Raw genomic sequence first — 23663 nt, 5'->3', positions numbered from 1 at the left:
GCTGTCTCTCTGGCTGTCGCTGTCACTGTCTCTCTCGCGCTCTGTCGCTTGCTGTCTCTCTCTCTCTCTGGCTGTCTCTCTGGCTGTCGCTGCCTCTCTCGCTCGCTGTCGCTCTGGCTGTCACTCTGGCTGTCGCTCTGGCTGTCGCTCTGGCTGTCGCTGTCTCTCTGGCTGTCGCTGTCTCTCTGGCTGTCGCTGTCTCTCTGGCTGTCGCTGTCTCTCTGTATCGCTCTGTCTCTCTGTATCGCTCTGTCTCTCTCGCCGTCTCTCTCGCCGTCTCTCTCGCCGTCTCTCTCGCCGTCTCTCTCGCCGTTTCTCTTACGTCTGGTCTCTCTCGCCGTCTCTCTCGCCGTTTCTCTTACGTTCTGTTCTCTCTCGCCGTCTCTCTCGCCGTTTCTTACGTGTCTCTCTCGCCCGTCTCTCCTCGCCGTCTCTCTCGCCGTCTCTCTCGCCGTCTCTCTCGCCGTCTCTCTCCGCCGTTTCTCTTACGTTCTGTTCCTCTCTCGCCGTTTCTCTTACGCTCTGTCTCTCTCGCCGTTTCTCTTACGCTCTGTCTCTCTCGCTTTTTCTCTGTCTCGCTCTCTCGCTCTCTGCTCGTCTATGTTTGTGTGTGTGTGTGTGTATGTCCCCACCTCTTTCTATGTAACAAGGTCAGATAGGCTGGTTGACTTGAGTGAATGTGATCAGGCTAAGTGTGTGCCCATATCAGTGTGTCCTCGGTCGCTCTCGCCGTATCTCTATCTCTCTGTATGGGCCATTTTACTCCATTCTACCCCGGCAGTCAAAAGCCCTGGTGTGGGCTTACACACACAAACACACACAGTAGTGACATGCTCTATTTCAAATGTCACTTTAACCGTGACAAGAGAGCTGTCGACCGGCCTCCTATATCAAAGAGAGGGATCTGTCTCTCCTCTCCCATTCTCCTCCCTCCATCATTCTCTTCACTCTTTTCTACTTCCACTCTTTCCTTTCTGTGACACCTTTAATGTGACATCCTGCAATCATTCAGATAATCTCATGCTTACTGTAAAACTCAGGGGCTCTAGTGAGCCTTTGTTAGGGAAGAACCCCTTAAACACACACACACACATTTTCTCCTGCATTCATACTGCTTATCCACTTAACCCATCTCTCTCTCTATCGTGCTCAAGGTTGTCTGCATGGCAACAACTCGTCTCGTCTCGTGTCGTGTCCTGGGATGTGCGTGACTGGAGAGAGGTGAATTAGCACAGTGACCCAGTTTGGTCACAGAGAGACGAGTCCTCCACACACGCCAGCTCTCTACTACAGCCACTAGTGCTACTACAAAGCACTAGGATGATGTCTTGACTATAGACAAATGGAGAGATTCATGAGATAACTTCTTATGGCTGCAGGGGCAGTATTGAGTAGCTTGGATGAAAGGTGCACAGAGGTGCCCATAGTAAACTGCCTGCTCCTCAGTCCCAGTTGCTAATATATGCATATTATTATTCGTATTGGATAGAAAACACTCTGAAGTTTCTAAAACTGTTTGAATGATGTCTGTGAGTATAACAGAACTCATATGGCAGGCAAAAACCTGAGAAAAAAGGTTGTGGGAATTCTGAGGCTGGTCGATTTTCAACCAAGATCCTATTGAATTCACAGCGAGAAATGGATGAGTTTGCATTTCTTACTGCTTCCACTAGATGTCAACAGTCTGCAGAACCTTGTATGATGCCTCTACTGTGAAGGGGGGCAGAATGAGAGGAGAATTAGTCAGGTCTGCCATGACCTGACCATGTGCGTTCACATGAGAGGGAGCTCTGTTCCGTCGCTCATCTGAAGTCAATGTAATTCTCCGGTTGGAACATTATTCAAGATTTATGTTAAAAACATTCTAAAGATTGATTCAATACATCGTTTGACATGTTTGTACTGACTGTTATGGAACTTTTGGACATTTCGTCAGCTTATAGTGAACGCGCTTCCTGACGTTGGATTTGTTTACCAAACACGCTAACAAAAATAGCTATTTGGACATAAATGATGGACATTACCGAACAAAACGAAAATTTCTTGTGGAAGTGGGAGTCCTGGGAGTGCATTCCGACGAAGATCAGCAAAGGTAAGTGAAGATTTATAATGCATTTTATGATTTTTGTTGACTGCACAATTTGGTGGGTAACTGTATGGCTTGCTTTTGTGGCTGAACGCTATTTTCAGATGATTTAATATTGTGTTTTGCCATAAAGCTTTTTGAAATCTGACACAGCGATTGCATTTAGAACAAGTGTATCTTTAATTCTATGTAAAACATGTATCTTTCATCAAAGTTTATGATGAGTATTTATGTTATTTGACGTGGCTCTCTGCAATTTCCCCCGAATATTTTGGAGGCATTTCTAAACATGGCGCCAATGTAAACTGAGGTTTTGGATATAAATATGAACTTAATCGAACAAAATATTGTCTAACCTAAAGTCCTATGAGTGTCATCTGATGAAGATCAAAGGTTAGTGATTCATTTTATCTCTATTTCTGCTTTTTGTGACTCCTGTCTTTGGCTGGAAAAATGACTGTGTTTGTCTGTGATTTTGCGGTGACCTAACATAATCGTTTGTGGTGCTGTCGCTGAAAAGCCTATTTGAAATCAGACACTTTGGTGGGATTAACAACAAGATTACCTTTAATTAAGACTAGGGGGCGCAGTTTTCGCTTTTGGCTAAAAAGGCGTACCCATTTGAAACTGCCTATTTCTCAGCCCCCGAAACTAGAATATGCATATAATAGTCAGATCTGGATAGAAAACACTCTGAAGTTTCCAAAACTGTAAACATTTTGTCTGTGAGTTAAACAGAACTGATATTGCAGGTTAAAACCTAAGGAAAATCCAACCAGGAAGTGGCCCTGTTTTTGAGACCTCTCTGTTCCCATGCATCCCATGCCCATATAAAGGGATATCAACCAGACTTCTTTTTCTATGTCTTCCCTAAGGTGTCAACAGCCTTTAGACATAGTTTCAGGCTTTTATTTTGAAGGATGAGCGTGAACGACCACATTGTGTAAGTGGATAGGTGGGGGCTCTCHGAGTGATTTTTGCGCAAAAGTGAAAGGCAGCCATAGTTTCTCACGGTCCTAGTGAAAAGCCAACTGTCCCGGTTGATATATTATCGAATAKATATTTGAAAAACACCCTGAAGATGGATTATAAACAACGTTTGACATGTTTCTGTGGACATTATGGATATAATTTGGATTTTTTTCCGGCGTTGTCGCGAACGCTCTTTCCGGTGGATCCTGGGCATAACGCAGCAAACAAACGGAGGTATTTGGATATAAAAAATATCTTTATGGAACAAAAGGAACATTTGCTGTCTAACTGGGAGTCTCGTGAGTGAAACCATCCGAAGATCATCAAAGGTAAATGATTAATTTGATTGCTTTTCTGATTTTCGTGACCAAGTTACCTGACGCTAGGTGTTCTTATTGTTTTGTCGAGCGATCAATAAATTTACACAAATGCAAGTATTGCTTGCGCTGTAAAGCATAATTTCAAAATCTGAGACGACAGATGGATTAACAAAAGGCTAAGCTGTGTTTTGCAATATTGCACTTGTGATTTCATGAAATTATATTTTATTATATACCGTTCGCGCTAGGCTAGGCTATGCTAGTCAGCGTTTCTGATGACAATTATCCCAGATCCGGGATGGGTGGTTCAGAAAGGTTAAAATGGTAGAAGATAAATGTATGTTTGAGGAATTTTAATTATGAGATTTCTGTTGTTTGAATTTGGCGCCCTGCACTTTCACTGGCTGTTGTCATATCGATCCCGTTAACGGGATTGCAGCCATAAGAAGTTATAAGCATCTAACACATAACAAAACTCTGTGTGTGTGTGTGTGGGGTGTGTGTGTGTGTGTGTGTGTGTGTGTGTGTGTGTGTGTGTGTGTGTGTGTGTGTGTGTGTGTGTTTGCCAGGAGCCGTCAATGCCTTGTTCGCAGGTGAGTGTGTTTCCTTCAGGCAGTAAACAGGTACTGTAAACAGGTACTGTAAACAGGTACGTAGATGAGTGGAGATGTGTGTGTTAGAAACAAGACAGGTGAACCAGTGTTCTGTGCCTCGTTCGTTTGGCACATTATGCCGAAGGAACGCTTTTAGCGTTTAATTATCCAGCGGCTGTGATTAATAGTTTTTAATTGCCATAACCCTGGCAACCTAAAATATGCACAGGTCCCTAAATGAAGTCAGTCCATCAGAGAAAATAAACAAAACAAAAATTGAAGCAAGACAAGGAATGGAAAACAATACTTGAGGTATCTTTCATGACTCACCACAGCTTATCTCAGAAATTGAAAAATTATTCAGGACTATGAGCTATTCAACCTATAGCCATAGCTGGACTAGTATTATAGGTTTGAAAGATCTTGAACCACACAGAAAATGTCCAAGGCTGAACATTGACCATAAACACACAGATTGGGCACAGGTAAAGTAAAGTAAGATTTAAAAAAAATGCTGGATACTAACATAATGTAAAACAAGATAGCCAAATACGTCCCTAATTCAGAGTGTGACTCACCGATGCAGGACTCCCTGTGCTCCTCGAACCCCGCGCTGCATATACACCTCCCGATGGGCACCAGCCACTCCCCCTCAGCGCTGCAGTACATCTTGGGCGTGTCTCTCTCTTCGGCGTGGTCCACACACTGACCCCTGACCTCCACCAGGGAGGAGGAGTCAGCGCCTGTCACCACGTCAGTGAACACGGCCAGGTTGCGGCCCACGCCTGAGCAGCGCTTGTAGTACACCCTGACTGAGGTCAGGGCGATGCACGCCCCAATGTCCTGGAAGGCCAGGTAGAAGCCTCGTCTAGTGAGGGGGCCCACACCTCGCACCTGGGAGGAGACAAAGGACAATACATCACAATAATCCATCTCAAAACGTTTCAGTAAATGTGGAATGGGAGCAAACGTCAGGGGTGGCACTGTGAAAGGCACCCATTTCAGCACCATGGACAACTCCGTGCAGGAGAAGCACAGTGCTGAAACACTGCTCACTCAAAACATGAAAGTCAAATAAGTTAGCATACCTCTGTGTTGAGTTTGAGTCTCCTGACTCCCAGGTCCACTCCAGTAAAGCTCTCATCAGCAGCGATGGTATCGATCTTGGTGAACTGGGTCTCTCTGATGGCCGTGCCTACAGCTCGGTCCGACTCATAGTAGTACAAGTTAAATGTCTCCTGCTCATCATAACACACACAAAGAAATGATCAAAGACAAAGCTGTCAATAGTCTGTGTTGATCTTTGAAGCAAAACACGTACTTATCTTCATCTCTTTCTCCCTCCCGTCCTCCCTCGCCCCACATTCCCAACCACTCTCTCCGATCCCTTGTACCTTGCAGGTTCCCAGGACTCCAGGCATGCTGTTACAGTCCCGGAGGGTGAACTTGACCTCGATGTAGATCCTCCTGGCTCCGTCACGAGGGATCCAGCCTGTCCTCAGCCAGTTGTTCTGACTGGGACTCATCACGTTACACACCTGGTACGTGTGGATGGGACTGAAATACTCATCCATCTCATTTATAGCATCCCACTGCAGGAGATGGAGAGATAGAGGGAGGAGGATAAGGGGAAAAGAGAGATAGAAAATGGAATGGAGGAAAGGGTTAAGAGAATAAAGTTAATCAGGAAGGGGGAAAGAGACGGTCCTGAATATCCAAGGTTTCCAAAATACATCTGGTGTCACATATGTTTCTTAACTGCTCTGACAGAATGTTTGTCTAATTCCAGAAAACAGTGCAGGCTAAGTAACATCATAGGGTCAGTCATACAGATCTGCTACAGTAACAGCATGATTACATTCACAAAACCCATTAATAACCACTGATACACATGATCATAACCCCTTTAACAACAGAATACTGCTTTAATTAGTCTCTTAGTATGGTTACACACTCCCTCAATGTGTCAGGCATAAAGACTTCATTCATTCTGCCAAGTGTACAAGTGTCTGGAGACAGACCTCTATACGACAGGCATATCAATTGAAAATATGTTCTAAGCGACTCGATTCCCATTACTTGCTGTATGCCAGTCTGTGTTCCTTCTACAAGCAGTGTGTTTCATTGTATATCTGAAGCATTGCATCATTCTCTCTTCAGTACTGTTTAAGTTGTGTGTTTGTGTTACTGCTGTCTTGTTGTAATGCTGAGAACTTTATGAGTGCGCTGTGATTAGCCCAGCTGTCTAGAGGGAATATGAGCAATGGCTACACTTAAACTTTTTCCTTGAGGAAGAAGTCTTCACTTCTATAGATGACCTTTATATGATTCCCCCCATCCAGCCGTGACCAGGAATAGTGGACTCACACACACGTAACCACAAACAAACACTCATTGCTAGACAAAAAGTACTATTCCTAGTCCACATTTAAATGTATTAAAACTCCACAACTTTCAAGTGATTCTACTGATGTAGAACTCAGGTCAAATAGAGCAATTGGCAATGAGGTTGCTGAGGCAGCTTTTACCCTTTTTGATAGAATTCCTCAATGGTTATCAAAAATGATTATTTTCACTGAGCAGTGTAGTGTAGGGAATAAAAGAGAGAGGGAGAGAGAAAGAGCAAAAGAGAGAGATTGTGTGTAGGTGTGTGTGTCTGTCTGTGTGTGTGTCTGTCTGTGTGCGTGTCTGTCTGTCTGTGTGCGTGTCTGTCTGTCTGTCCTGTCTGTGTGGCGTGTCTGTCTGTGGTGCGTGTCTGTCTGGTCTGTGTCTGTGTGCGTGTCTGTCTGTGGTGCGTGTCTGTCGTGTGTGCGTGTCTGTCCTGTGTGGCGTGTCTGTCTGTGTGCGTGTCTGTCTGTCTGTCTGGGTGGTGCGGTCTGTCTGTCTGTCTGTCTGTCTGTCTGTCTGTCTGTCTGTACCTGTATGTATCCATCCTTGGGGCTTAGTGGGTTCCTCCTGAGCGAAATGCATTATGTGAGTGTCTGGGTTATTGAAATGAAAGAGATGACCTGGGAAGAGCTTTTGGCCGGAGTCAACTGAACTTGGCCCCAGCTAAGACGAAGTTTCACAAAGAGACCCACCACCTCTCCTCCCCCCTCCCCCTCCCCACGAGACAGAAACAGTGCAGTAATTAAGATCTTGGACGTCTCACCCGTGTCAACCGCTCATCCTCTCATCTTTATCTGCTAAATTGAAATTGCCCTTGAACTCATGAAGCCCTGCTTTAATTAGCCTTTCTCATTACCCCACCTTCCCATCAACATCTTCTTTCCCACTCTCATCTTTAATGGGAAACTAACATTTTCTCTCCAGTAATATTCCTGTTAGAGGAAATTTTCACATAATGAATCAGGCACACCTGATGCGGTTCCTTGGCACATTTGAGAGACTTGAGAGCTGGTGATTTGACTAGATTATGATCCGTATGGTATATGAGATGGAATTTCAATGTGTTGTGACAGTAGGATAAAAGGTTAAAGTGATTGACTGGCTGCTGTCAGCTCTACTGAGGGATCCAAGGAGTGTTTCTTTGTATGCCTGGGTGACATGGAGATGATATGACTCTATCGCCCCGACAACACATATAAACGGCCACAGAGACATGTGGCTGTGTGTGTGTATGTGTGTGTGTGTGTGTGTGTGAGCAAGAGAGAGAGAGGGAGAGGGGAATTAATTGGGTTGTACATTGCACATCTGTTTCCTGCCTGCCAACCCAGACAATCTCCAATCTGGATTCATCAGATGTGGCAATCACAGACAACAGAGTTGTCCCATTCACACTAACACATGCGTGCGCGCACGTATGCACACACACTCAAACATCGCATACACACATATTAAATAAGAACGAGGCCACAGATATACATATACAGTTGAAGTCAGAAGTTTACATACACCTTAAATGTATTTGGTTAAACCCAGCTTTTCACAATTCCTGACATTTAATCCTAGTAAAAATTCCCTGTCTTCGGTCAGTTAGGATCACCACTTTATTTTAAGAATGTGAAATGTCAGAATAATAGTACAGAGAAGGATTTGTTTCAGTTTTTATTTCTTTCATCACATTCCCAGTGGGTCAGAAGTTTACATACACTCAATTAGTATTCGGTAGAATTGCCTTTAAATTGTCCAACTTGGGTCAAACGTGTCGGGTAGCCTTCCACAAGCTTCCCACAATAAGTTGGGTAAATTTTGACCCATTCCTCCTGACAGAGCTGGTGTAACTGAGTCAGGTTTGTAGGCCTCATTGCTCGCACACATTTTTTCAGTTTTGCCAACAAATGTTCTATAGGACTGAGATCAGGGCTTTGTGATGGCCACTCCAATACCTTGACTTGTTGTCCTTAAGCCATTTTGCCACAACTTTGGAAGTATTAATGGGGTCATTGTCCATTTGGAAGACCCATTTGCGACCAAGCTTTAACTTCCTGACTGATGTCTTGGGATGTTGCTTCAATATTTCCACAATTTTCCTCCCTCATGATGCCATCTATTTTGTGAAGTGTACCAGTCCCTCCTGCAGCAAAGCACCCTCACAACATGTTGCTGCCACCCCCGTGTTTTGCGGTTGGGATGGTGTTCTTTGGCTTGCAAGCCTCCACCTTTTTCCTCCAAACATAACAATGGTCATTATGACCAAACAGTTCTATTTTTGTTTCATCAGACCAGAGGACATTTCTCAAAAAATTACAATCTCTGTCCCCATGTGCAGTTGCAAACCGTAGTCTGGATTTTTTAATGGCGGTTTTGGAGCAGTGGCTTCTTCCTTGCTGAGCGGCCTTTCAGGTTATGTCGATATAGGACTCGTTTTACTGTGGATATAGATACTTTTGTACCGGTTTCCTCCAGCATCTTCACAAGGTCCTTTGCTGTTGTTCTGGGATTGATTTGCACTTTTCGCACCAAAGTACGTTCATCTCTAGGAGACAGAACGCGTCTCCTTCCTGAGCGGTATGACGGCTGCGTGGTCCCATGGTGTTTTTACTTGTGTACTATTGTTTGTACAGATGAACGTGGTACCTTCATGCGTTTGGAAATTGCTCCCAAGGATGAACCAGACTTGTGAAGGTCAACATTGCTTGACATCGTGGGAAAATCTAAAAACAAAGAGGCACTGAGTTTGAAGGTAGGCCTTGAAATACATCCACAGGTACACCTCCAATTGACTCTAATGATGTCAATTAGGCTATCAGAAGCTTCTAAAGCCATGACATAATTTTCTGGAATTTTCCAAGCTGTTTAAGGCTTGGGTTATGAGTTATGTCAGTTGTTATGACATATTATGACATGTTTATGACCCTGTCACAACGTGTTTTGACACTGGGTGTCAACTAAAGTGTTACCGTTTTATTCAATTTCCAAGTCATTTAACATGTCCATTGAAGTGAAAGAATCCCTTTAAGTACAAAGAGCTGGGCTTGTGTTGTCTAAGTGGCTGAGAAAAATAAATGAGCGGTAACCAACGCATACAAAGCCCTGATGAGATCTAATACATCCTCTGCCTAACAGACCACCAGTACTGGTAGAGATACATAGTATGCACCAAGAAGAATGGGAGACAGAGAGACAGAGAGCGACAGAGAGCGACAGAGAGCATAACAGATTGTCAGAAGGACAATGAGCACCTACATACACTGTCAGAAAGAGAGTGAATATGGTGCATAAGTTTCACACAACAATTTCCGGCTGTCTATAACACCCCTCTCCCCTCATACTGGATGAGGCAGGAGTACACTGCAAAAGAATCCTGTTGTTTTTAACGTAATTTATTGGCAGCCAGTTAGTTACCTGTAAGCTACTGTAAAAATGGTATATATAGTATGGTACCATGAATTCCATATAAACAAATTCCAATGCAAGTTTACAGTAATGTACTGTTAAAATAAAGTTTATTTGGAATTTACGATAACATACTGTACCTTTATTTATAGTAACTTGCAGGTAACTGGCTGCCAGTAAGTTACCATAAAAACAACATGAGATTGTTGACAGTGTAGAGTCAGATTTAGTACCTATGTCACCCAAAGACCAATCCTAACACGATCCTGCTCAGTCCCATCAAAGCTCCCACAGCATGCAGAAACTCATCCATTCCATAATAGAGGAAAGAAACCACAGAGAAAAATACTCTCTGCTCTTAGAGAGATTTCATTTCAGATTAGTGTATGGCATGGAAGAACCCTTTGAGTCAGTTTGAACAGAGAAAGAGAAAAAGAGTAGGATAGATAGACAGAGAGACAGAAATACTGATAGAGGGAGAAAGTGAGAGAAGAGGGAGGTAGCAAGAAAGAAAGAAAGTGGTAAACTGACTGGGACTAGGGCATGCTGTGCTGTGGAATTTGCAGTGGTGGTGATGCTGTCTATATGAAGTTAAAGTCCTGCATATTAATATTGGTGGGAATATTTAGCAGATTTTATTGCGAAATGTTTTGTTACTGTCCGTATGGAGCTTGTTTTTGATCGCAGGTCCAGGAATAACTGAAGAATTGCAACATGTACCTGGAGCTAAATGCAGATAGCACTACTGGGTGATTTGAAAAGTCATAGTCATTCGATCAATATTATAATAATACTTTAAGCAAAAATGTTTACCTTTAAATTAAAATCTGTAGAAACTATGAGAACAGAAAGGTTCAGAACTTTTGTCAAACACCACAGCACAGTTGAAAAATATATGGCAAATAGAAATCCAATGTGGATGGTGTTAAGAGATACAGTGGGGAGAACAAGTATTTGAAACACTGTCGATTCTGCAGTTTTCCTACTTACAAAGCATGTAGAGGTCTAATTTTTATCATAGGTACACTTCAACTGTGAGAGACGGAATCTAAAACAAAAATCCAGAAAATCACATTGTATGATTTTTAAGTAATTCATTTGCATTTTATTGCATGACATAAGTATTTGATCACCTACCAACCAGTAAGAATTCCGGCTCTCACAGACCTGTTGTCACGAATCCCGCCGAAGATGGTGCCTCTTCCTGTTCGGGCGGCGCTCGGCGGTCGTCGTCACCGGCCTACTAGCTGCCATCGATTCCCTTCTTTTTGTTTCTGTTAGTTTGGGCTGATTGGGTGCACCTGTTTTGAGTTTAGTTTTGTGGGTAGGCTATTTAAGGGCAGTAGGCCCGCTGGCTTTTGTGCGGGCTTGTTCTCTGTTATTTGGTGTTGGATTTGATGTGGATTCTATATTTTCCGGACAGTTTAGTCCTGTGTGTTTGGACTGGTATTTTCATGTCCCCGTGTGTTTGGGCATGATCGTTTTCCCTGTCTACAGGAAATAAAATCCACGTTCTTGAATACCTGCTCTCTGCGCTTGACTCCTCCACCCAGTACTCCTAGCAGCTCTGACACCTGTTAGTTTTTCTTTAAGAAGCCCTCCTGTTCTCCACTTATTACCTGTATTAACTGCACCTGTTTGAACTCGTTACCTGTATAAAAGACACCTGTCCACACACTCAATCAAACAGACTCCAACCTCTCCACAATGGCCAAGACCAGAGAGCTGTGTAAGGTCATCAGGGGTAAAATTGTAGACCTGCACAAGGCTGGGATGGGCTACAGGACAATAGGCAAGTAGCTTGGTGAGAAGGCAAAGATGGAAATGATGCAGACAATTACATTGATGGAAGCTACAGTCAATCTGCAATATTAAAGTTGATCTACCTACCACCCCCCCCCCCCCCCCAATTTAAAAAAATAAATAACAATATCACCCAGTCACTCTCTACCACACAATCAGGATATGAACCCAGCATCTCTTAATAATCTGGATGCCCAACAGTGTGTCTGCGTTTGTGTGTCTATGTGGGTGAGTGTGGTGACAGCGATAACCTTTCAGGAATATGAGTGCTAATTGCACAGGTCTGGTATCAATGGGTTATACGGTGTAATTGGTGTCTATTCTGAGATCCAATTTCAACTATGTGTGTGTGTGTATTCTATAGATATGGATCAACTAATCTATGCCTTGATGCTCTCATGATCCAACCCCGTATCTTGCTCTATGGAGTCTATAAAACAGACAGGATGATTGAATAAAAACACAGTTTACGTTAGTACACAGGTATTCACCATATTCAGGAAGCTATATAAAAGTTATACAATCTTTTCTCTCACGTCTTCCCTTCATTTGTTCATGTCCTTTCTCTCTCAGGTCTCTATCCCTCTTACTCTCCATCTTTATCTCTCTCTGGAATCTAGTCCGTGCTGAGACTGTGTCAGAGCTGTTTTTCCGACAGGATCCATCTGTACTGTACTATCAATCACACAACGTTATGGGTGACAACTGCACCTGCTTAAGACCCTTGGGGGGTTCTGTGTGTGCATGCGTGCCTATACGTGCGTGTTTGTGTATGTGTATGTGTGTCTGGTTTCATCATTATCTCATCCAAATCATGGTTTCTACTGTCTGCGTTTATCACCCCCCCTTCACACACAAATACACGCACACACACGGTCCTGTCAGCGGTATCGATCACATCTCGAGGCTACTGGTGGATGAACCTGTCATGCCCAACAAGGGGCGGACGGCAGGATAATGAAGTCTTTCTACTCTGTCTGATGGCTCCTGACATCTGTGTGTGTGTGTGTGTGTGTGTGTGTGTGTGTGTGTGTGTGTGTGTGTGTGTGTGTGTGAGAGAGAGAGAGAGAGTTTTGCAGCTCTATGGGGTTCCAAGAGCTGCCCGTGCCTGACTAAATTGGAAGGAAGGAGGCCCCCTGATGGGGAGACGTGATCCGTCATGTCATATAAACGAGCCGCAGACAGTGGGGAGAGCTAGGGGTGCTAATAAAGACCTCTTAATCTGTTATACACACACACACAGGGCTAATTAGCAGTCTATTTCATATGTCTCATCGGTCAGTCCAGATAAAATCTATTTCAACACCTCTCTCTTGTCAATAGATATTATGCCCAGTCTGCAATTTACTTGATATCTCCATTCTGAGAATATCTATGGCTATCCTCTTTCCACAGGTATGTAGCCTATACTGAACATCAACCATTCCCTTCCTCTCTCTGCAGAAGTGTAAGACAGTGTTCACACTTTGCCTATTCTATACATATTCTATGCTTTATTTCCTGGACACAGTCAGCCATAAGCTTTGGAACATTCACAAGAAACCTAAACGTCTTCTCCATCCCCTCTCTCTATACTCCCCCTTTCCTTCCCTTCATCTCTAGCTGATGCTCACACACACATCGGTATGATTTCTCTCTCGCTAGGCCTGTCCAGAATTTCACACTTGATGAGCAGCAGGAAGAAATTAACAAATGAAATGTGTTCTAGGAACGTTCTTGTAACATCAGATGAATATTTTATACAAACATTCTATAATATTTTTTTTGTGTTATGCAAATATTTGCCACGAACTAATAAATGTTCTGAGAACCTTCGCAGAAAAGATTTTGGTTTGCTGGGCACTCTCTGTCCATATGTCTTTCACCCTCTTCATCAGAGGGTTTCTGAAGAAAAGAAAATACATTATAGAAAACTGGTGTTGCTGGGGTGGCACATTTCATACACTGCAAAATGTCAGAGTGGCAAAATGACCATAGTGTTGTCTGTATGTGAGCCTGTGTGTGTGTGTGTGTGTGTGTATGTGTAGGGGCCTATCAGTCTGCTTCTTGTGACAGAAACTGTCATGACACCCGTTTATCACAGACCCCATAGGGGAGCGCCTTTCCTCCACAAGGGCACTGCTACCAGAGCTCAGCCACTCACCGCAACAAGATCTCACGGTTTCACCAATTTGACTTTAGATTATGACTTTTGTCCATGTTTCTCCAAATGTCAAATTTCGAAGTTCATCCAAACATCACATTTCTAGGTGTTTTGGACACCCTGGGTTGCTCCTCCTGCTGCGGCTGCATCCCTGGGTTGCTCTGCTGCTGTTGCCGGCACCTCGTGGCTGGTTAAATTTAGGCTTTAATTAGTTATTAGTTAACTTAAGGTTTGGGATAGGGTTAAAAACAACAACTCCACAGTGACATTTAGCCATTAATTCAGAATTGTTAAGGGTTAAGGTTTAGGATACGGTAAAAAATAAGACTGGGATTGAACAATTGACCCTCGGAGCAGGCCCTTGCGGCTTACGCCCATCCGCCATCCCCGTCCACATGCCCTAGCTGGTTTTCAAGGCATCTCCCGACGTCCTGTGTACCTGGACAGATGCAGGATTTTGAAGTGGATCTAGACTGATCTGGCTGCTTACCACTACTGCCAACACACACCACGTGCACACACACACACACACACATTCCCATACTATACATTTTCTGCCAAGTCTTCTCTTTCTGTCCCTCCATCCCGGCAGTTTGCCTCTAATATTTATATGACTCTTTTCCACACACACGCACTGTGAGAGGCCTCACAATAAAACGTGTCACTACAGGGATGTGCACACAGTCACACATACACAGAAAATTTAAGGAATACCAACATAAATCCTCACATCGGTCAAATCTATCACTGCAAATGATCCAGTACATTTTGATTATACCTCCAATTTTTATATTACCCAGACTTTTCTAAAGTCTTGAGTGCAGAGAAGTGTGGTAGAGAGGCCTCTGCTAACCATTGCTATGGTCCTGACTGAGAGCCTTCTAAAACTGAATAGCTTTTAAGGGCAAAAGATTCTAAGTAACATAGTTGAAAAAGTCCCCATCAAAATCCCTCAGTTTAAGCTAGAGATATGTTTGCATGGGCTGCGTCTGAATCCACCACATCTGCCTATGTCGGCCTTCTGCATCTGCGGTGGAAGGTGGTCGAGCTACAGCGATGTTTGTCAGACCATGAGACATCCTGAAAATCTGTCTTTTCACAAAATTGTCTGTAACGTCAGAACGGTTTGGCTAATATGACCACAAGATGAATCTCACGAATATGATGGTGTTCTTTCATTTTGATGTACGAGTCCTGTCTGAAGGTAACCCAATACTAGTTTAAACTAATGAATGGAAGAATGGAGGAATTGATCAAAACAAACAAACTGAAATATCACATTTACATAGTGGCAAAAAAAAGTATGTGAACCCTTTGGAAATACCTGGAGTTCTGCATAAATTGGTCATACAGTCTGCTTAAACTAATAACACACAAAAAATGAAATGTTTTCATGTCTTTATTGAACACACCGTGTAAATGTAACAGTATAACTTTACGGCGTCCCCTCGCCCCGACACGGGCGCGAACCAGGGACCCTCTGCACACATCAACAACGGTCGCTCACGAAGCATCGTTACCCATCGCTCCACAAAAGCCGCGGCCCTTGCAGAGCAAGGTGCAACACTACTTCTAGGTTTCAGAGCAAGTGACGTAACTGATTGAAACGCTACTAGCGCGTACCCGCTAACTAGCTAGCCATTTCACATCCGTTACATAAACATTCACAGTGCAGGGTGGATAAAGTATGTGAACCCTTGGTTGACCCTCTTTTGGCAGCAATAACCTCAACCAAACGTTTTCTGTAGTTGCGAATCAGACCTGCACAACGGTCAAGGGAAATTTTGGACCATTCCTCTTTACAAAACTATTTCAGTTCAGCAATATTCTTGGGATGTCTGGTGTGAACCGCTTGCTTGAGGTCATGCCACAGCAGCTCAATCAGGTTGAGGTCAGGACTCTGACTGAGCCACTCCAGAAGGTGTATTTTCTTCTGTTGAAACCATTCTGTTGTTGATTTACTTATTCTGTGTTATGGGTCGTTGTCCTGTTGCATCACCCAACTTCTGTTGAGCTTCAATTGGTGGACAGATAGCCTAACATTCTCCTGCAAAAGGTCTTGATCAACTGGAAATGTATTTTTCCATCAATGATAGGCCCTCAATATCCAGGCCCTGAGGCAGCAAAGCAGCCCCAAATCATTATGCTCCCTCCACCATACTTTACAGCTGGGATAAGGTTTTGATGTTGGTGTGCTGTGCCTTATTTTCTCCACACATAGTGTTGTGTGTTCCTTCCAAACAACTCAACTGTAGTTTCATCTGTCCACAGAATATTTTGCCAGTAGCGCTGTGGAACATCCCGGTGCACTTTTGCAAACTTCAGACGTGCAGCAATGTTTTTATTGGAGAGCAGTGGCTTCTTCTGTGGTGTCCTCACATGAACACCATTCTCGTTTAGTGTTTTACGTATCGTAGACTCGTCAACAGTGATGTTAGCATGTTCCAGAGATTTCTGCAAGTCTTTAGCTGACACTCTAGGACTCTTCTTCACCTCATTGAGCATTCTACGCTGTGCTCTTGCAGTCATAATTTAAAAATATATATATATTTAAAAAAAATTTAACCACTCTTCAGAGGACAAATATCTTTGTTTTTTTCACAGCTTTTTTCCTACATAGACATACATGTTACATATACATGGTACTTTTAAATATAACAACAATACATAACCAAACAAACTCTTCAATCCCAACACTCAGTCACTCTCAGCCCATCCCACCTAACACCATAGACCGCCCTTGTTTGGTTTCCATGTGTCATATATTTTTCAATTGTGCTGTGATGTTTTACAAAGTTTTTAATCTTTTTAATCATATATTATCCACAGATTGTGAGCTAAAAATGAAAACCTTTCCTACGAGTATTATTATATTATTTATTGATTGGCTATGGCTTTCCAGATCACCCAACACTGCTATTTGTAAGGTTAATTTTAAGTGCATGTTGTGATTTTTAACCATTCCTGAACCTGTGACGAGAAACAAGCTACATAGGGGCAATACCAGAATAAGTAATCTTTTGATTCTGGCTCTTCACAACAAAATCCACAGAGCTGAGATTGTTGTATGCCCCATATACAGTTGAAGTCGGAAGTTTACATACACTTAGGTTGGAGTCATTAAAACTTGTTTTTCAAACACTCCACAAATTTCTTGTTATCAAACTATAGTTTTGGCAAGTCGGTTAGGACGTCTACTTTGTGCATGACACAAGTAATTTTCCCAGCAATTGTTTAAAGACAGATTATTTCACTGTATCACAATTCCAGTGGGTCAGAGGTTTACATACACTAAGTTGACTGTGCCTTTAAACAGCTTGGAAAATTCCAGAAAATGAATTCATGCTTTAGAAGCTTCTGATAGGCTGTGGATACCTGTGGATGTATATCAAGGCCTACCTTTAAACTCAGTGCCTCTTTGCTTGACATCATGGGAAAACCAAAATAAATCAGCCAAGACCTCATAAAAAAATGGTAGACCTCCACAAGTCTGGTTCATCCTTGGGAGCAATTTCCAAACGGATACAAGATACCACGTTCATCTGTACAAACAATAGTACGCAAGTATAAACACCATGGGACCACGCAGCCGTCATACCGCTCAGGAAGGAGAGGCGTTCTGTCTCCTAGAGATGAACGTACTTTGGTGCGAAAAGTGCAAATCCTACAAACCTGGACCAAAATTCACCCAACTTATTGTGGGAAGCTTGTGGAAGGCTACCCAAAACGTTTGACCCAAGTTAAACAATTTAAAGGCAATGCTACCAACTACTAATTGAGTGCATGTAAACTTCTGACCCACTGGGAATGTGATGAAAGAAATAGAAGCTGAAATAAATAATTCTCTACTATTATTCTGACATTTCACATTCTTAAAATAAAGTGGTGATCCCAACTGACCTAAGACAGGGAATTTTTACTAGGCTTAAATGTCAGGAATTGTGAAAAACTGAGTTTAATTAAATGTATTTGGCTAAGGTGTATGTAAACTTCTGACTTCAACCGTATATAGCATTCTGTTGGTGGCAAGAATGTGATGTAATAATTTAAATGGAAAAACTCTAAGTGTTGAGTCAAGTGTAGTTTTTGTACCAGTTCATAAACCATGTGCAATGGATCTGGTACATCGAAAATCTCCTCCCATTTACTTTGCAACCTGTATGGCGCAGCTGTGGACATTTTTGTCCTCAGATGAAACTGGTATATTTTTCAATTTATGCCAGTTCCTTTCAGCCAATTTGTATCTTTAATATATGGCAGGCAAACAAGTTCCCTACCTTCTCCCTTTTCCACTTGCCTCCATTTTTGTGGTAGTGCTGCAATCAGTTGGTTGTAAGTTTGATTGAGCAGATATTCCAATGTATTTTTCGATAACTGCATACGTAGATTAAAAAACATGAGCTGGCGCACACCCAGAATAATAGTTTGTGTGGAGGTGCAGACTCCATCTATAATCTCCCAGCAATTTAATTGGTATTTACCAACGTTTCGGCATCACTGTGCCTTCATCAGGGTAATGTCATGAATACTTGAACCAGGTTATGTAGACACACAGTGCAATTAGTGTAACCAATGACAGTGGTGAGGGGTGTGTCATAATGATTCAGTTAATTAAAATGAATTAGTGAAACTGTTAAAAAATAGTATATGGCATATTAAATATATTAAGCTATTGTTATCATATAGAAACATAATGGAATATTGTACATCATATTAGCGTCAACATACATTATTGTTTCATTCAATTTCACATAATAATTTCGTATTTCATTTTTGTTAACTGTAATATTGGTTCAACCTTAATATATAATTAGCATCATCAACAGCGGGAACATATTAGGTGTACGCTAATAAGCTGTAAAAATAATTTTAAAATGTATTAGACTTGTTCATAAAGGAAAATGTGTTCATAAGAAGGGCTTGAGATCAAAGTCAATATTCAGACCACTAGGGGTCAATGTTTTTAGATAGGATATCCAGTAAGCCTCTCTTTGTAGTAGTAGGATCTCAATGTTACCTCGTCCCCTTGGTAGAGCAACATGCTCAATGATAACTGCATATGTGACATAACTCCTCCACTTCTATTCATAATATCATTAATAAAAATATAACTTTTTTTTAAATTCCACAAAGAATGTTTTTTTAATAATCAATATATTTCAGTTTAACTATTAAAAAAAAGTCGATATTTTATGGAGGATAAAACTGAAATTTTAACCAACTTGTATGGCTTGTTTAAGAAAGGGCAATACTTTAAACAAAATGTAATTTTCATTTAGTCGGAAATGAGGAGTTGTAATCTGTATGAAGGCAAAAAAGCAATTTTTGAACAAAGGCTTTTCTTAATAATCTACTGGAGAACCATTTTGGGTTTAAGTATAACTTATGTATGAGTGAAGCTTTAAGTGAGAGGTTTAATAAAGCTTTAATATTTAATAATTTTAGCCCCCCAAACTCATATTCATTATATAAATAGGCATGTTTAATTTTGTCTGGCTTAGCATTCCAAATAAAATGAAATATTTTTTGCTCATATGATTTAAAAGAAAAGATTAATCTCATTCGTAAGTAAGTCAACTGTGAACAGACTAAAGAGTTCATCAATGTCATTTTGTCCATAAATAGACAGGTATTTACCTCTCCATGGTTGCAACATCTTATCTATTTTGCTAACTTTCCATTGAAATGAATTGTGGTAAGTTCATTTATATTTTTTAAGATGTAAATACCAAGTATGTCTACTTCAACATCCGCCCATTTTATTGGTAATCTACAAGGTAGTGTAAACACTGTATTTTTTAATGATCCAATTCGTAATATGGTACACTTGTCATAATTAGGTTTTAATCCAGAGAGGCTAGAAAAGTGATCAAGATCTTCAATGAGACTGTGCAGGGATCCAGATTGCGGACTTAAGAAAAAGGCATCAGCATACATTGACACTTTTGTTTTTATCCCCTGGATTTCTAACCGTTTGATGTTCTTGTTGGATCTAATTTTAATAGCTAGCATTTCAATGGCCATAATAAATGGATATTGGTACAATGGACAGCCTTGTTTTACTCCTCTTAAAAGCACAATACTTTCTGAGAACTAACAATTGTTTACTATTTTACATCTGGGGTTGCTGAGATTCACCAAAATTAAACTATTCCAGGCATTTAAATATAAATTCTAATCGTACATTATCAAACGTCTTTTCAAAATCTGTTATGAAGGTTTTTTACATGGACAATATATTGGAGATAATATATGACAATAACTTGAAACAATTGAACATTATGAAACATTGACGATACCAGACCTGGTATCTTCAATGTTGCATAATGTTCAATTGTTTCAAGTAACTGTCGTATATTATCTCCAATATATCGTCCATGTAAGAAACCTGTCTGATCAGGATGAACAATATCTGGTGTAACCTTTTATATTCTGTGTTATGCATTTTGCCAGGATTTTTGCATCACAACATTTAAGTATTAGAGGCCTCCAGTTGTTTAAATGGACTGGAACTTTATACTTACCACCTGGGTCCTGTTTTAGTAGTAATGAAATCAGACCTTCCTGTTGGGTACCTGAAAGTCTACCATTTGTGTAAGAGTAATTAAAACATGCGAATTATGGATCTTTGAGTACATCAAAAAAGGTCTGATATACCTCTATTGGTATACCGTCAAGCCCTGGAGTTTTTCCAGACTGAAAATATGGTATTGCCGCAAAATGTCCCTCTTCTGTAAGTTGGCCTTCACACCGGTCTTTCTGTCAATTTGTTAATTCTACATTATTATTTTGATGATTAGGAAATTTCCTTTATTAGTCTAATCTCTTTTGACCTAAACTGATTTTGTTTTAATGATGAGTATTGTATTGAATGGACTCTAAAAGTACATTTGAAAGTGTCCAATACAATAAGGGGATCTGCTGTACCTATGTTGAAAAAAAAAGAAGTAAATTATGAATTATTTTGTCTTAGTTAATAACAAATTGTCATCCAATAGGCTTTGATTAAATTTCCAATATCCCCATCCACATGGACATTCTGTAAGAGTTATATGGAGGCCAATTAGATGGTGGTCCGATTGCATTCTGTTTCCTATTAATACTTTTACAACTTTTGATGCCAGCAAGAATGAGACTAGGAAGTAATCAAGACGGCTAGCTTGATTAAGCCTCCTCCATGTATATCTCACTAGGTCAGGGTTTTTCAACCTCCATATATCCACTAGTTCTAATGTATCCATGATCTTTGTAATCTCCTTAAGTGTTTGAGGGTGATAGTTTGTAGAATGATTTCCTTTACGATCCATTGAGGTACTCGAAACCTTATTATAATCTCTCACCATAATAGATTATTTTGTTGCTTGTGAGCTCAATAGATTATTATACATATATATTCTCAAAAAAGTGTGGGTCATCATTATTTGCACCATATAGATAAATTAGCCAGATCTGTCCAATAGCATATTTAATATAATCCATCTTCCTTGCGGATCTGTTTTGCACAGATTGCACAATCGGATCAACATTTGTATTAATTAGTATAATCACCCCTTTTGAGTTTCTTTGACCGTGCCAAAAATATATTTCTCCCTCCCAGTCCTTTTTCCACCCAAACTCACCTATATTTGTAGAATGAGTTTCCTGTAAACAATAGATATTATATTCTTTCTCTTTTAGTCATGTAAAAATGTATCTTCTTTTTTGATGATCTGCTAAACCATTACAATTATAACTTGCTATACTTATTTCCCCACTTACCATAATGATATCCAAGTTTCAATTATACTTACCACAAACAATGTTTGTAAACTTATCATTAAAAAGCACCATGATGATTAAGTGTCCATATAGCTGTACCAAAATAATTTGCACTGTTAAGCATACTGTAGCTGCAACTTTGTAATCCTCCAATTGTCCTAATATCCCACCCACTAAAACCTCCCCCCATATCTAGGTCTGTTGTCACTAAGACCATCAGACCATCTCCCTGACTCATGACGCACCTTTGCGTCCTAAGGCAAACACTTAGCCGCCAATTGGCGTTGGCCAGAGGGAAATATGTGCAGTCCCATGATAACATAATTATCTATGAGGATTCCCAAGAAAACTAACCAAATAACATGGAAAACAGTCAGAAAAAATATAAATAGTAACAATAATAGATCATATTAATATAAATAATAACAGCAAATCGTATACATGCATGCTCATATTTGAAAGTCCTAGCAAGGCTATAAGCATGTCAGCTCAGCCTGCTCAGTCCATTGGATTCAATTGTTGGTAAAGAAAAAAAGAAAAAAAAAAGAAAACAACCTAAATATATCGCAAGACCAGTCCCTTTTTTATGTCTATTACATGCAAGACATATTGCATGTAGTCCTCATTATATCCTGTTGTCTTCCGACAAAAAAGGAAGAAGGAACATAGAGTCTACGGCCACTAATGACTGCAAGTAAAAATTTGTCTTAGGCATCACATTATATCCTGTTGTCTCATGCCAGTCATCTTTGCAGGACGGCCACTCCTAGGGAGAGTATCAACAGTGCTGAACTTTCTCCATTCACAGACAATTGGTCTTACCGTGGACTGAACATCAAGACTTCTAGAGATACTTTTGTAAGTCTTTCCAGCTTTATGCAAGTCAACAATTCTTAAATGTAGGTCTTCTGAGATCCCATTTGTTCGAGGCATGGCTCACATCAGACAATGCTTCTTGTGAATAGCAACCTCAAATTTTGTGAGTGTTTTTTATAGGGCAAGGCAGCTCTAACCAACATCTCCAATCTCGTCTCATTGATTGGACTCCAGGTTAGCTGACCCCTGACTCCAATTAGCTTTTGGAGAAGTCATTAGCCAAGGGTTCACATACTTTTCCCAACCTACACTGTGAATGTTTAAATGATGTATTAAATATAGTAAATAAAAATAAAAATAAAACAATTTGTGTGTTATTAATTTAAGCACACTATGTTTGTCAATTGTTGTGACTTAGATGAAGATCAGATCAAATTTGATGACCAATTTATGCAGAAATCCAGGTAATTCCAAAGGGTTCACATATATTTCTTGCCACTGTAAGTATTCAGACCCTTTACTCAGTACTTTGTTGAACCACCTTTGGCAGCGATTACAGCCTTGAGTCTTCTTGGGTATGACGCTACAAGCTTGGCACACCTGTATTTGGGGAGTTTCTCCCATTGTTTTCTGCAGATCCTCTCAAGCTCTGTCATGTTTGATGGGAATTGTCGCTGCACAGCTATTTTCACGTCTTTCCAGAGGTGTTCGATCAGTTTCTTGACTGGGCTCTGGCTGGGCCACTCAAGGACATTCAGAGACTCAAAGACATTCAATCCCGAAGCCACTCCTGCGTTGACTTGGCAGGGTCATTGTCCTGTTGGAAGGTGAACCTTCGCCCCCTTGTCTGAGGTCCTGAGCGCCCTGGAACAGGTTTTCATCAGGGATCTCTCTGTACTTTGCTCCGTTCATCTTTCCCTCGGCCTGACTAGTCTCCCAGTCCCTGCCACTGAAAAACATCCGCACAGCATGATACTGCCACCATCATGCTCCACCGTAGGAATGGTGCCAGGTTTCCTCCAGTCGTTAATCTTGTTTTCATGGTCTGAGAGTTCTTTAAGTACCTTTCGGCAAACTCCAAGGGGCTGTCATGTGCCTTTTACTGAGAAGTGGCTTCCGTCTGGCCACTCTGCTTGATGGAGTGCTGTAAAGATGGTTGTCTTTCTGTAAGGTTCCCCCATCTCCACAGAGTAACTCTGGAGCTCTGTTAAAGTGACCATCAGGTTTTTGGACACCTCCTTGACCAAGGCCTTTCTCCCCCAATTGCTCAGTTTGGCCAGCTCTAGGGAGAGTCTTGGTGAATCCAAACTTCATGATGGAGGCCACTGTGTTCTTCGGGACCTTCAACGGCTCGACACAATCCTGTCTCGGGGCTCTACGGACAATTCCTTCGA

The 23663-nt window shown here is 41.3% G+C and overlaps 1 protein-coding gene across 1 annotated transcript in view; it reads right to left on the bottom strand.

Annotated features, from left to right (window-relative positions):
- Nucleotides 1–23663, bottom strand: part of LOC111970039 (ephrin type-A receptor 8-like) — a 165440-nt gene that overhangs the window by 56593 nt on the left and 85184 nt on the right. Inside the window, 3 exon segments of the mRNA XM_023996525.2 lie at nucleotides 4550–4865; nucleotides 5060–5209; nucleotides 5366–5563. Of these exon segments, the coding sequence (XP_023852293.2) occupies nucleotides 4550–4865; nucleotides 5060–5209; nucleotides 5366–5563 (664 nt within the window).

This window comes from Salvelinus sp. IW2-2015, linkage group LG11 (assembly GCF_002910315.2).
Source record: "Salvelinus sp. IW2-2015 linkage group LG11, ASM291031v2, whole genome shotgun sequence".
In the NCBI taxonomy this organism is placed as follows: Eukaryota; Metazoa; Chordata; class Actinopteri; order Salmoniformes; family Salmonidae; genus Salvelinus; species Salvelinus sp. IW2-2015.
Note: the sequence above shows the minus strand (reverse complement) of the source record. Positions and strands in the feature narration are given on the sequence as shown.